This window comes from Oncorhynchus masou, chromosome 28 (assembly GCF_036934945.1).
Source record: "Oncorhynchus masou masou isolate Uvic2021 chromosome 28, UVic_Omas_1.1, whole genome shotgun sequence".
In the NCBI taxonomy this organism is placed as follows: Eukaryota; Metazoa; Chordata; class Actinopteri; order Salmoniformes; family Salmonidae; genus Oncorhynchus; species Oncorhynchus masou.
The window spans coordinates 38,270,575-38,283,923 of record NC_088239.1 but is presented as its reverse complement, the minus strand read 5'-3'; the positions used below and the strand labels follow the sequence as shown (position 1 = coordinate 38,283,923).

The following is a 13,349-nucleotide window of genomic DNA, read 5'->3' as shown; positions in this document are numbered from 1 at the left end:
AAGTTAGTAAACAAAGTTACTGATGAAACATTGTTAATGCACAACTGAATCTGGCAATCTATTTCTAGAAGAATTTTAACTAGCAGCTAGACCTGAGGCATCCCCAAAATCAGATAAGCATCACAGAAAGGTCACAGTTAAACATTTGACAAGGCAAATAAAAACAGTGGCACAGAACTACCCCAAGTGAGGCTACAAAATTGTCTTGGAATGATGTAATTCATTCCATTTTTATAAACTTTTCAGATTATTTTATAAACTTTTGAGAGTGAGTGAGTGAGAGAGAGCTCCCTGTCCCATGCGGCAAGTGTGAGTCAGAGGCAGAAGCCTAAGGGAACCAAGGTATCCTAATTCCTATATAGCGCACTACTTTTGACCAGAGACCATAGGGATCTGATCAAAGGTAGTGCAGTATATAGGGAATAGGTTGCCATTTGGGACGGGGACATAGCTACTTCCTCCACCTGCTGCGTTTGGTGATGCTATGTCACAAATACTCCAATATCGATGGAAACGAAAAGACAAGCTACAGCCCAGAGGACAGATTAGCTGTGGTATCTCTGTACTGACAGCAGTATCAACAGTGGAGAGTGAGAATAATAGGGGATGCTGAAAAGCATTTAACTTGAAGGGATAACTCCTGAAGGTCAAGGGTTCTGTCCAAAATTGCACCCTATTACCTATGTGGGGCACTATTTTTGGCTAGAGCCCTATGGCTCTTAGAGGAGGAGTACTGTTTTAGGATAATTTTTGCCTTTCAGATAATGAATAAGATTAGATGGACAGGGAGGACCTGATCGTAGATGATCTCTCCTAGTTTCAGACACTAAATACAAGCCCTGATGTCTTTCGGGTCCATACCTGAACCATCCTGCTGCCATTGGCTCGAGATACATTTAGCATGTTTTTGTTTATTCTGTCCAGGCAAAATCATCATGCGAACATTCTCAAGGTTGGAAATTAAGAATGTATATTTCAACAACCATGTTGGCAACATGGAACACTTGGAAAAAGTAAATAAAAAAATTAAAATAAAAAATCCAAAGCCCACGTGTAGAAGTTTGTCATCCCCAAAGCGACCGTACGTACCCCAACCAGAATCCGCATCGTGCTAAAGGCTTGGAGCGGGACACTAATCCGGACGCTTATAAGAAATCCTGCTATGCCCTCAGACGAACCATCAAACAAGCAAAGTGTCAATACAGGACTAAATTTTAATTATACTACACTGGTTCTAACACTATGGATGTGACAGGGCTTGAAAACTATTACTGACTACAAAGGGAAACACAGACGTGAACTGCAGAGTGATGCAAGCCTACAAGACGAGCTAAATGCCCTTTATGCTCGCTTTGAGGCAAGCAACACCGAAGCATGCACGAGAGCACCAGCAGTTCTGGACGACTGTGATAACGCTCTCGGGAGCCAATGTGAGCAAGACCTTTAAAACAGGTCAACATCCACAAAGCCACGGGGCCTGACAGATTACCAAGACGTGTACTCAAAGCATGCGATGACCAACTGGCAAGTGTCTTCACTGACATGTTCAACCTCTCCCTGACATCTGTAATAGAGGTCGACCGAGAGTGATTTTTCAACGCCGATACCGATTATTGGAGGACCAAAAAAAGCCGATACCGATTAAGTCGGACGATTTTTATTTATTTATTTGTAATAATGACAACTACAACAATACTGAATTAACACTTATTTTAACTTAATATAATAGTTCAAAATCAATTTAGCCCAAGTAAATAATGAAACATGTTCAATTTGGTTTAAATAATGCAAAAACAAAGTGTTGGAGAAGAAAGTAAAAGTGCAATATGTGCCATGTAAGAAAGCTAATGTTTTGAGTTCCTTGCTCCAAACATGAGAACATATGAAAGCTGGTGGTTCCTTTTAACATGAGTCTTCAATATTCCCAGGTAAGAGGTTGTAGTTATTATAGGACTATTTCCCTCTATACCATTTGTATTTCATTAACCTTTGACTATTGGATGTTCTTATAGGCACTTTAGTATTGCCAGTGTAACAGTATAACTTCCGTCCCTCTCCTCGCTCCTCCCTGGGCTCGAACCGGGAACACAACGACAACAGCCACCCTCGAAGCAGCGTTACCCATGCAGAGCAAGGGAAACAACCACTGCAAGGCTCAGAGCAAGAGACGTTTTAAACGCTATTAGCGCGCGCTAACTAGCTAGCCATTTCACTTCGGTTACACCAGCCTCATCTCGGGAGTTGATAGGCTTGAAGTTATAAACAGCGCAATGCTTGACGGACAACGAAGAGCTGCTGGCAAAACGCACAAAAGTGCTGTTTGAATGAATGTTTACACGCCTGCTTCTGCCTACCACCACTGTCAGATACTTAGATACTTGTATGCTCAGTCAGATTATATGCAATGCAGGACACGCCAGATAATATCTAGTAATATCAACCATGTGTCGTTAACTAGTGATTATGATTGATTGATTTTATAAGATAAGTTTAATGCTAGCTAGCAACTTACCTTGGCTTACTGCATTCGCGTAACAGGCAGTCTCCTTGTGGAGTGCAACGAGAGAGAGGCAGATCGTTATTGCGTTGGACTAGTAAAGTTGCAAGATTGGATCCCCCGAGCTGACAAGGGGAAAATCTGTCGTTTTGCCCCTGAACGAGGCAGTTAACCCATCGTTCCTAGGCCGTCATTGAAAATAAGAATGTGTTCTTAACGGACTTGCCTAGTTAAATAAAAGGTATAAAAAAAATTGAATTATTATTATTTTTAAATCGGCGCCCCAAAATACCGATTTCCGATTGTTATGAAAACTTGAAACAGGCACTAATTAAAATCGGCCATTCCGATTAATCAGTCGACCTCTAATCTGTAATACCTACATGTTTCAAGCAGACCACCCATAGTCCTGGGACTAAACACCTCCCTTTGCAAATGGATCCTGGAGTTCCTGACGTGCCGCCCCCAGGTGGTAAGGGTAGGCAACAACACGTCTACCACACTGAGTGTGTACTTAGATCCCTCCTGTACACCCACGACTCAAACAACATTAACATTGCTGACAACAACAGCCTGATCACCGACAATGATGAGATAGCCTAAAGGCGGGTCAGAGACCTGGCAGTGTGGTGCCAAGACTACAACCTCTCCCTCAATGTGTGCAAGACAAAGGAGCTGACCTTTTCCTGGACTACAGGAAAGGGCGGGCCCGAACATTCCCCCATTAACATCGACAGGACTGTAGTGGAGGGTCGAGAGCTTCAAGATCCTTGGTGTCCACATCACCAATGAACTATCAAGGTCCAAACACACCAAGACAGTCGTGAAGAGGGCACAACACCTTTTCCTTCCTGGAGACGGAAAAGATTAGGCATGGGTCCCCAGATAATCAAAAGTTTCTATAGCTGCACCACCGAGAGCATCACCGCCTGGTATGGCAACTGCTCGGCACCTGACCGTAAGGTGCCACAGAGGGTTGTTCGTATGGCCCAGTATATCACTGGGGACAAGCTTGCTGCCATCCAGGACCTATATACTAGGCAGTGTCAGAGGAAAGCCCCAAAAATTGCCAGAGACTCCAGTCATCCAAGTCATAGACTGTTCTCTCTGCTGCCGCACAGCAAGCGGTACCGGAGAGAGAAGTCTAGGACTAAAAGGCTCCATAACAGCTTCACCCCCAAGCCAAGACTGCTGAACTGGACTATTGACACTGACAACACCCCCCCATATTTGTTTTGTACACTGCTGCTGCTCGCTGTTTATTATCTATGCATGTTCACTTCAACCCTACCTACATGTACAAATTAACTCAACTAACCTGTATCCCCCGCAGACTCGGTTACCCCCTATACATAGCCTGGTTATTGTGTTACTTTTTACTTTATTTGGTAAATATTATTTTTTTTACTTTTTTGAAATGTACTGTTGGTTAAGGGCTTGTACGTAAGCGTTTCACGGTAAGGTCTACATTTGTATTTGGCACACGTGACAAATAGTTACATTTGATTTGAAATTGACGAGAAAGGATAGTAAAGTATGACTTTGTCCTAAAGTTTCTTGGCTAGAACATCGTTTTGTTCACATGCTAAGTTGTTTTTCAACATTACTTTGAGTTTGCTGCAACTGACTGCTGCTGGGGAGACATCGCAGTCATTGATTTGTTTCATCACAGACAAGCGAGTGCAAAAGGAAAGTCTCGGTAATATCTCGTCCCTTAAAAAGGCCAGCTGAACATTTGTCTCACCTAATGATTGTGCTTGGTGGATCACTGCCAAAAACATTTACTCATTGTTCTCCTAGATGTGTGTGTTTCTACATTTCTAATTAGGATTACATCAGGTACTCCTTATCAAAAATCAAAACTAATAACAAATAAACAGCATTTTGTGGCAGGGCAGGCACTTTGTTAATTCTTGGTAAGTTGTTTTTATTATTGGCTCTAAATGATGCATTTTAACATATTTTGGTTAAAAAAATTAATAATAATACAATTAAGCAATATACCCCAATACTTTTTACTAGTAAAACATTTGTTTTTGAAACAGAATGCACGCTCAGTTTTGTAATTTTTGGCTGGTAGATTTTCTTTATCTACCGGCCACAGTGGCTGGTGGCCCAAAAAGTTCATTTCCGACCCTGAACATTATCTGAGGCGAACGAAAAGGGTATCAACAGGTGACTGAAGAGTGCCTCCAGCCATTCCACTTATCTATTCTAGTACAAGCACACATGATTAAATTAATCAACTGATCATCAAGCCCTTGATTACTTGAATCAGGTGTTCCATTACTGGAATAGATTGAATGTTCACTGTCATTGGAGACAAATCGGTGAATAAGGCGATGCATTTTTTGGATGTGGATGTATGCTTTATCAAAAGATGTTCCACCAGATAATAAAATTAACTAAGACAATATAAAAAAAGTGACATTGTCAACTATTACCTTGTAAGAAATGTTGTGATAATCAAAATTGAATAGAAATATGGCAGATACTCATATTAGGAGACCAATTGAAATGGGCAGGAGCCTTATTTCAGACCACAGACGCAACTCACAGAAGGATGGTTTAATTTTTTAAATATATTTCTTGTAATTCATTCCATTGTTCATTGATAAGGGTACATCTTGCACAGAATACTTAACTGTACCAAAAGCTAACACTGAAAATATTAACGAACAGCTATTTTAGACTATTGTGGCCTTTACATTAACATGGCAAAGTCTGAAAAGGTATTCAATTAAGGATTTCATTATGCTCCCCTAAAGATGGTGAAACTGCATTACAAGTCTGAAAACCTCATGGCTGACAAGAAAAACAGAACATTTGAGGCTTAGTTTGTGGTCACTGTGCATGAAAGACACTATGGGGCAATAAGTAGCTGTCAACGTCTAGGTCTACCAACTTTGGCACGGTTCAAATACTCCTAACATGCATCTTTCCTTCATTGAAGTGATCATTGAGTTGACATTACTCAATAGTTTTTTAGCAAGCTTGCCAGTGCATTGATTTGAACAATTATGTCATGTCAGATGAGCCATTTCAAGTATTTCTAGATGTTAAAAGCATACTAATAGGGCCCTAGCCCTACAAGTTAACTCCTTGTCCCGTGCTGTAGGTCTAGGTGCTGTGGCCAACTATTGTTTGTTATATGGCATGATGGAAAATGATAGAAGGGTTGGCAGGCTGCAAAACACACGGGGCCAATCAGGGGTTGGAACCGGTTCAGGGAACAGAACCAACAAACAGGAAAATAACATTTCAAGGAACAAAAGTGATCCATACTGTCCCGGAACAGAAACGTTATTTTAAAAACATGGAAACTGGCTAACTACGTTATTTTACGATCCAGGCATTTTTTTCTAGTTTCAAAAAATAAATCATAAACAAACTAAGCGCCTATGCAAAGCGCTCACTGTCACTCAAACTTATTCCAGCTTCTGCCTGCAAGCTGAAAATCTTTGCCAGTCCCATATCGCTCCATAGTTTACAAGAATATACTTTCGGTTGCAACTCCTGGTAACAGTATGGGGTGAACGCTAGTTAGCTCCTACCAAAAGTGAGATTGGGGAAAGAATGCATGTATAATTTAAGCGGATCAAATCAGAAATTCACTGCCATTTCCTAGCACTTGTCAGAACTACTCACACCTTTAAAAAAAACTGTTCTCGCAACAAGCCTAGAGAGTTACAAGGGGCCTAAGGAGTAAAGTGAGTATATCACAAGATGAGTTTGTATGTCATGGCAAAGGCATGTTTTGCCTAGAATAAATACACTGAACATAAATAAAACAATTTCATTGATTTTACTGAGTTACAGTTCATATGAGGAAATCAGTCAATTGAAATAAATTCATACGGCCTTTATCTATGGATTTCACATGACTGGGAATACAGATATGCATCTGTTGGTCAGATACGCGTAAAGAAAATGGGCCTCAGGATCACATCAGTGTTTTTGTGCATTCAAACGTGCATTGATAAAATGCAATCATGTTTGTTGTCCATAGCTTATGCCTGCCCATACCACAACCCCACCATGGGACACCCTGTTCATAAAGCTGACATCAGTGCTGCTTGCCCACACCACGCTTTAACCCTAGAAAGCGGTTGTGAGGCCGGTTGAACGTACTGCCAAATTCTCTAAAACGATGTAGGTAGAGAAACGAACATTCCATCCTCTGGACTCTGGAGGACATTCTTGCAGTCAGCATGCCAATTACACACTCTCTCAAAGCTTGAGACATCTGTGGCATTACATTTACATTTTAGTCATTTAGCAGATGCTCTTATCCAGAGTGACGTATAGTAGTAGTGAGTGCATACATGTCCATATTTTTGTTGCACTGGTCCCCATTGGGAATCAAACCCACAAGCCTTGCATTGCAAGTGCCATGCTCTACCAACTGAGCCACACAGGACAGTGTTGCGAGACAAAACTGCACATTTTAGAAAGGCCCCCTTTTCACTCTCATTTAGGTTAGTATTGTGGAGTAACTTTTATTGTCCTCAGCACAAGGGGCACCGTGTAATGATCATGCTGTTTAATCAGCTTCTTGATATGCCACACCTGGATTATCTTGGCAAAGGAGAAATGCTCACTGACACGGAACCCAAACCTGCTGCGCGCGCATAAATGTATTTTGTCCTCCCACACAAAACGGGATCATGACACACAGGTTAAAATATCAAAACAAACTCTGAACCAATTACATTAATTTGGGGACAGGTTGAAAAGCATTAAACATGTATGGCAATTTATCTAGCTAGCTTGCACATGCTAGCTAATTTGTCCTATTTAGCTAGCTTGCCGTTGCTAGCTAATTTGTCCTGGGATATAAACATTGAGTTATTTTACCTAAACTGCACAAGGTCCTCTACTCCGACAATTAATCCACACAGAAAATGGTCAACCAAATCGTTTCTAATCATCTCTCCTCCTTCCAGGCCTTTTCATCTTTGAACTTATATGGCGATTGGCATCTAAACTTTCATAGTATTACCACGACGACCGGCAAAACAGTCTTTCAATCACCCACATGGGTATAACCAATGAGGAGATGGCACGTGGGTACCTACTTCTGTAAGCCAATGAGGAGATGGGAGAGGCAGGACTTGCAGTGCGATCTGCGTCAGAAATAGTAATGACTTCTATTTTAGCCCTTGGCAACGCAGATGCTCGTCGTGTGCAATAATTGAATAACATGGATTTTGACATATATTTTTGCAACGCTCGTGGACGCGACACACAATTTGAGAAATAAGCTTTTTGTGCATATGTAACATTTCTGGGATCTTTTATTTCAGCTCATGAAACATGGGACCAACAATTTAAAATGTTGCATTTATAATTTTGTTCAGTGAATGATGAGCCAACCACAGTAATTAATTTAATCATATGTAATTAGGCATGCTTCCTACTGTGTAGTATTTACATTGTATGGTACAGGCAAGAACTCAGTGTGCACTGACTTAGAATGGGGCTTAATTCAGGGCCTGTATAAAGTCTCTCAGAAGAGTGATGATACACAATAAGTTTTGCCTTTTAGATCGTAATGACTAAGATTACATGGACAGGAGAGACCCGATTCTAGGCCAGCACTCATAATCGCACATGCTTGATGAATACAGGTCCAGATGTCCCTTGCATATAGCGTATGTGCCACAGATGTTCAGCATGATATTGAAGTAAACAAATCTATACACTGGTCTTTCACTGTTCATACATGTCTGGCTAGGTTAGGTTGGTTATGCCATTCTCATTGTGGATAAAGACAAACAACGACCGATTTCCAGTCAGGGTAGGGAAAAAGAGGGCAGACATTTTGGATAGTGACCAAAGCCCACCAGCCACTGTGGCAGATAGATTTAAAAAGCTACCAGACACTCATATCTTTCCCCCCAGATTTTTTCCCTAAAATTGCACCAACAAAAACACACAAAAAAATAGATGAACATGCTTATTAATTTTTCTAAAACAATAAATGTATTACTAGTAAGAAGTAACGTGGTATATTGTTTAATTTGTGACCTGAATCTTAAACTTCTTAAGGCTAGGGGTCACTATTTTCACGTCCGGATGAAAAGTGTGCCCAAAGTAAACTGCCTGCTACTCAGGCCCAGAAGCTAGGATATGCATAGTATTAGTAGATTTGGATAGAAAACACTGAAGTTTCTAAAACTGTTTGAATGAGGTCTGTGAGTATAACATAACTTATTTGGCAGGCGAAACCCTGAGGACAAACCATCCCGGAAAAATATTGAGGTCACTCTCTTTTCAATGGGATTTCTATGGATACCTGGATTTCTAAGACACTTGCTTGCAGTTCCTATCGCTTCCACTGGATGTCAGTCTTTAGAGATTGTTTTTCCTTTGAGAAATTAAGAAGCAAGGCAGTTCAGAATGAGGGTCGAGTGAAGTGTACTGTTTGTTGGAGGCTGAAAGCCTGAAAACTCACTCCACTTTGTTTTTATCCGCTACTGAACACAGTTTATCCCATCTTAAATTGTATTGATTATTTACGTTAAAAAAATACCTAAAGTTGTTTGAAGAGTCTGGATCAAGTTTACAGGTAACTTATTAGATACTTTGTAGTCATGTTGCGCGAGTTGGAACTCGTGTATTTTCAAAATCAAACGCGCCAAATAAATGGACATTTTGGGGATATAACGACAGAATTAATCAAACAAAAGGACCATTTGTGATGTTTAATGGACATATTGGAGTGCCAAGAAAATAAGATCTTCAAAGGTAAGGCATGAATAATGTTATTTCTGACTTTTGTTTTGTGCCTGGTGGGTTGAATTATGATTTTCATATGTATGTTTGATCGGGTGCTGTCCTCATAATAGCATGGTTTGCTTTGCTATAAAGCCTTTTTGAAATCTGACAGTGGCTGGATTAACAAGAAGTACATCTTTAAACCGGTGTATAACACTTGTATGATTTATTAATTATTATGAGTATTTCAGTTTTTGAATTTGGCGCGCTGCTATTTCACTGGGTGTTAACGGGATTGGCGCGTGAAGGGATCACTGAGAAGTTAACCAAAAGATCAGAAACAAACATTTCACCTGTGGGAGGTTACCGTGGAAATGTCATGTTTGTGCCTGAGTCGTCTTCTCTTCCCTAACAGTTGAAACTCCAACATTGAAAAACCTAGCTTGTTAACAATACAATGTAAATAGCCAAGAAACACAAGGGCAGTGTCACTTCAGTAGACAAGTAAATCAGACCAACTTTTGTACCCGTGCGCAGCGCTTCTAAGAATGTATCTCACTCAGCTCTTCACATGCGCACAGACCCAAGCCAGGCAGTGTTGCAGCACCAGGTGGATAGGCTATAGTAGGATTCATAGTTCTTTGACTTTGTGCAATTAATTTACCAGCTATGAAACAAGGCCGCAGAAATACTTTGAAAACAGCTACTGCAGCATTTACTTTAATTCACAAATTAGAGTGAAATGCCGCCAACGTGGTGGGTGAAATAGACATCTTACCCGCCAATGACAAAATCTACCCGCATTTGTACAGGTGTTCATTTTAGGCCCTGCAAGAAATAGGCAAACACACTGCCAGTAAATAGGCTTAAATAATGCACAGCTAGACTTAACCAGGTACAGAGCAGACCAGAAGTACAGTACAATGGGAAATGAAGGTTGAGCACCATACTGCTGTTATCTCATGACCAAATCTCCAAAGTTGGTGTGTGAATACTATTCTTAAAAGAATATTACAATGAAACATTAGCAGTTTGGTCAATGGTTAAAGAAGCTACATCCAAATAGAGGCTAATAGTTGACCAAACTAGTCAATGTTAATAGTGTACATTTGCAAATTGTTGGTTATAGACATATTTAGAATTGGGATGAAAAACACAATGCTAACAGATATCACATCAAATCTGTAACAAGGCACAACTGTTTTAGGTAAGCATATGAGTGTATCAGTGTACAATGAGCAGGCTGACTAGTGTAGACAGTGAAATGAAGTGCTAGTTCAAGAAGGAGATGCTTTACAGAGCTGGCTTCCGCCAGTTAGCTAGTTTTCATGAATCTGACATAATTGTCGAGTTTCACCACAGCACTCAGAATATTGTCTAGTCTTACCTATCCTAGAGAGTGCCACCCGACTACTGTTTGACAATGCAGAAGGTAGAGTAACTTAAGTGTTCAATTCAAGATCAAAATACCAGGGATAATGAACCTCATTCAGAGCCCAAACTCAGAAAACAAGAGAAGCGAGAGGATACGAATATGATTCTAGGTTTAGACATAAACTTCTGATTTGTTAGATGATCTTTCTTATGATTTACACCTCTGCCATGATTTATTACATGTGTTGTCCTGGCTGATATGCTGGACTTGATTTCTTATAGATATACTAAGCAGCACATGAGGCACTGTGCAGTCTTTCACTTCCAATAAGTGTGTCATTAAACCATCTATGTGCTATTTCTATGCTTCCCGTTCAGAAGTTTCATTTTTGTCTTTTACGTTCGGTTTTGTACACAAACAGCTGAATATACAACACTTTTGGTTTTGGAAAATATATTTCCCAGCGGTTTAGATGGTTCTATTATGCTCTACACAATGACTGCTTGTTTTGACAAAACTGAAATTAGGCAAACTAATTGTATTTTAGCAACAAGGAAATGGTGGAGCCATTTCTGCGTAGTGCATCTTTAAAGATGTGACTAGGCATGTGACTAGACAGAGCTGTTGCCTTGCACTTCAGATCTATAATGGCAACATCATTTGAGAGAAACTACTGTTTACATTTAAATTTTAGTCATTTAGCAGACAGACACTCAGAGCGACTTACATGTATGCTTGATCTTAGCAACATAATATTTCTGACTCGGCCTACACCATACAGCTTAACAAATTAATAGCAGAATACATGTCAGTAGTAAAATTTGTATAAGGAGAAACTAACAGACACTGGTGGTTAGCTACATGAATTTTTTTTTTAAAGATCTTATATGCATTTCTCACCTCCATCCCTCTCTCTGGCCCGCTGCGCGTGGACTGCCTTTGCCCTGCCATGCCCCGTGCTGTCAATGTGTTTGTTGTCAGGACTGTCAGATCGCCGAAGCATTTTACATGGTGGAGTGGCATCTGCGGTGTCTCGCATCTTGTCATGGCGGTGATCACCACCGGGGTGACTCTTCGATGAGTACTTGAGAGTCTGAAAACAAATCAAAAACAAAAATAGATTCTGGAACGGCAATCGATTCAGAGCCATGATCGATCGAAAGGCTCGAGCTGAATCTAGACGTCTGACTGAGTGTCTGTGAATGTGATATCATTACAAGTTGCATAGCACAAAAGCTTATTAGCCCCAAAATTATGCAGCCAAATAATACGCATGCCATGAAAATGTGTTTACAAGATCTTGCAAATTCTAAAAAGTCGTGACTTAATCTTGTAGTTAGCTAGATCAGCTGTGGCTACGTCACAAGCTATTGGCTCCATGGATGGGCAATGACAATTGATTAGCTAAACCCTGCGCATGTAAGACTCAAACTAAACGTGGGGTGTAACGCCACATTTTGAAATCAATAGATGTGGGAGACAGCTAATTCAAGTGTTTTTCTGTCTTATCATATAACGTTAGCTAACATTAGTTAGCGTTAATGGACCATATATAGCTAGCTACTAACGTTAATTCTTAATTTCAAAGAAAACCTAATTTATTATAGTATTTGGGTGTTACCAACATGAAGTTTATTTAGTTAACTACATTTATTTTTCTGAACTTTGCTACTTAATCTTATATCGCGCAAACTGTGACATTACGAATAGGCCGGAATTATAGTTAACTATGGGCTCCAATAAAACTCGCTAGTAAATGTGTTCACAAAGCAACATTCGACGTTTAAATTATGTATACAATCTACCAGTCATAATTGTAATGTTAACCAACATACAGCATTGTTTTTTGTTCAAACCCAAAGGAAATTCGTTACTTTGCGATTTTCCGCACCGAGGCCTGTAGTACTCAAGAAGCCTGCACTAGAGTATCCATTTTAATCTTATTTTTGCTAGCTAACAAGTACCTGGTAGGGCTGTGAATCCCTTCGGTCGTTGCACCTAAAAAAAATAAGAAACAGGTTGTAAAGATGATCTCAAACATCAATGAAAAAAAACAAAACAAAAACAGTTCAATAATCTGCAACAGCTGAATAGCTTCCATAAGTTTCTACTTATTTTTATTGCAATAAAAATGGCGGATTGTCAAAACTGAGAAGAAAAAACTGAATAGAAGTAACGTTAGAGCTGTTTACCCATCGCTGAGTCTCGGTTGTTTCCTTGCATACATTACCATCAATGCCGTGTTAGTGTGTGTGGATTGGATGTGAAAGATGGACTAAGTTATGTTTTCTTTCAGCAACCTGTTATATTATTTTAATAGTTCTGAGTATTTCAGTTGCTAATCGGAAGAACGCTCTCGGTCCATCTCCCACTCGCGCGCACACCAACTAGCTATGCCCCTATCTACCGAAAGGTGAATCTCAGCCTGCAGGTCCCCCCTCCCACTACTACATCCGGGACACTGCGGCGCTAAACTCGACTGCCATCATCCGGTTGTCGATTTTTTTTGAGATGCTGCAAAGTTGTTCAGAAAAACAACAACACGGATTACTTTAGAACAGCACACTTCAGTGGCATTTTCATGCACCAAAATAGGTTTATTACCTACTAGCATGTCTGTCACATTTTTTCACAAATACACTCTCAGAGTAGTTGGTAGGTAATCTAGTAGTTCGAGTATGAACTCAAAACAATCTCCCTGGTTCTAATTGTGGATCTCTTGTGCTGTCTGCTGGGTATTTGTGGAAGTGCATTAAC

General features: G+C 40.2%; 1 protein-coding gene across 1 annotated transcript in view; it reads right to left on the bottom strand.

The window, feature by feature from the left end:
* Nucleotides 1–12,994, bottom strand: part of LOC135517555 (WW domain-containing adapter protein with coiled-coil-like) — a 70,281-nt gene extending 57,287 nt beyond the window's left edge. Inside the window, exons 1-3 of the mRNA XM_064941967.1 lie at nucleotides 12,785–12,994; nucleotides 12,557–12,590; nucleotides 11,493–11,685 (exon numbers count right to left, since the gene is read on the bottom strand). Coding sequence (XP_064798039.1) covers nucleotides 11,493–11,685; nucleotides 12,557–12,590; nucleotides 12,785–12,825 — 268 coding nt within the window. The 5' untranslated portion in view covers nucleotides 12,826–12,994. The remainder of the gene's footprint in view (nucleotides 1–11,492; nucleotides 11,686–12,556; nucleotides 12,591–12,784) is intronic.
* Nucleotides 12,995–13,349: the final 355 nt, after the last annotated feature.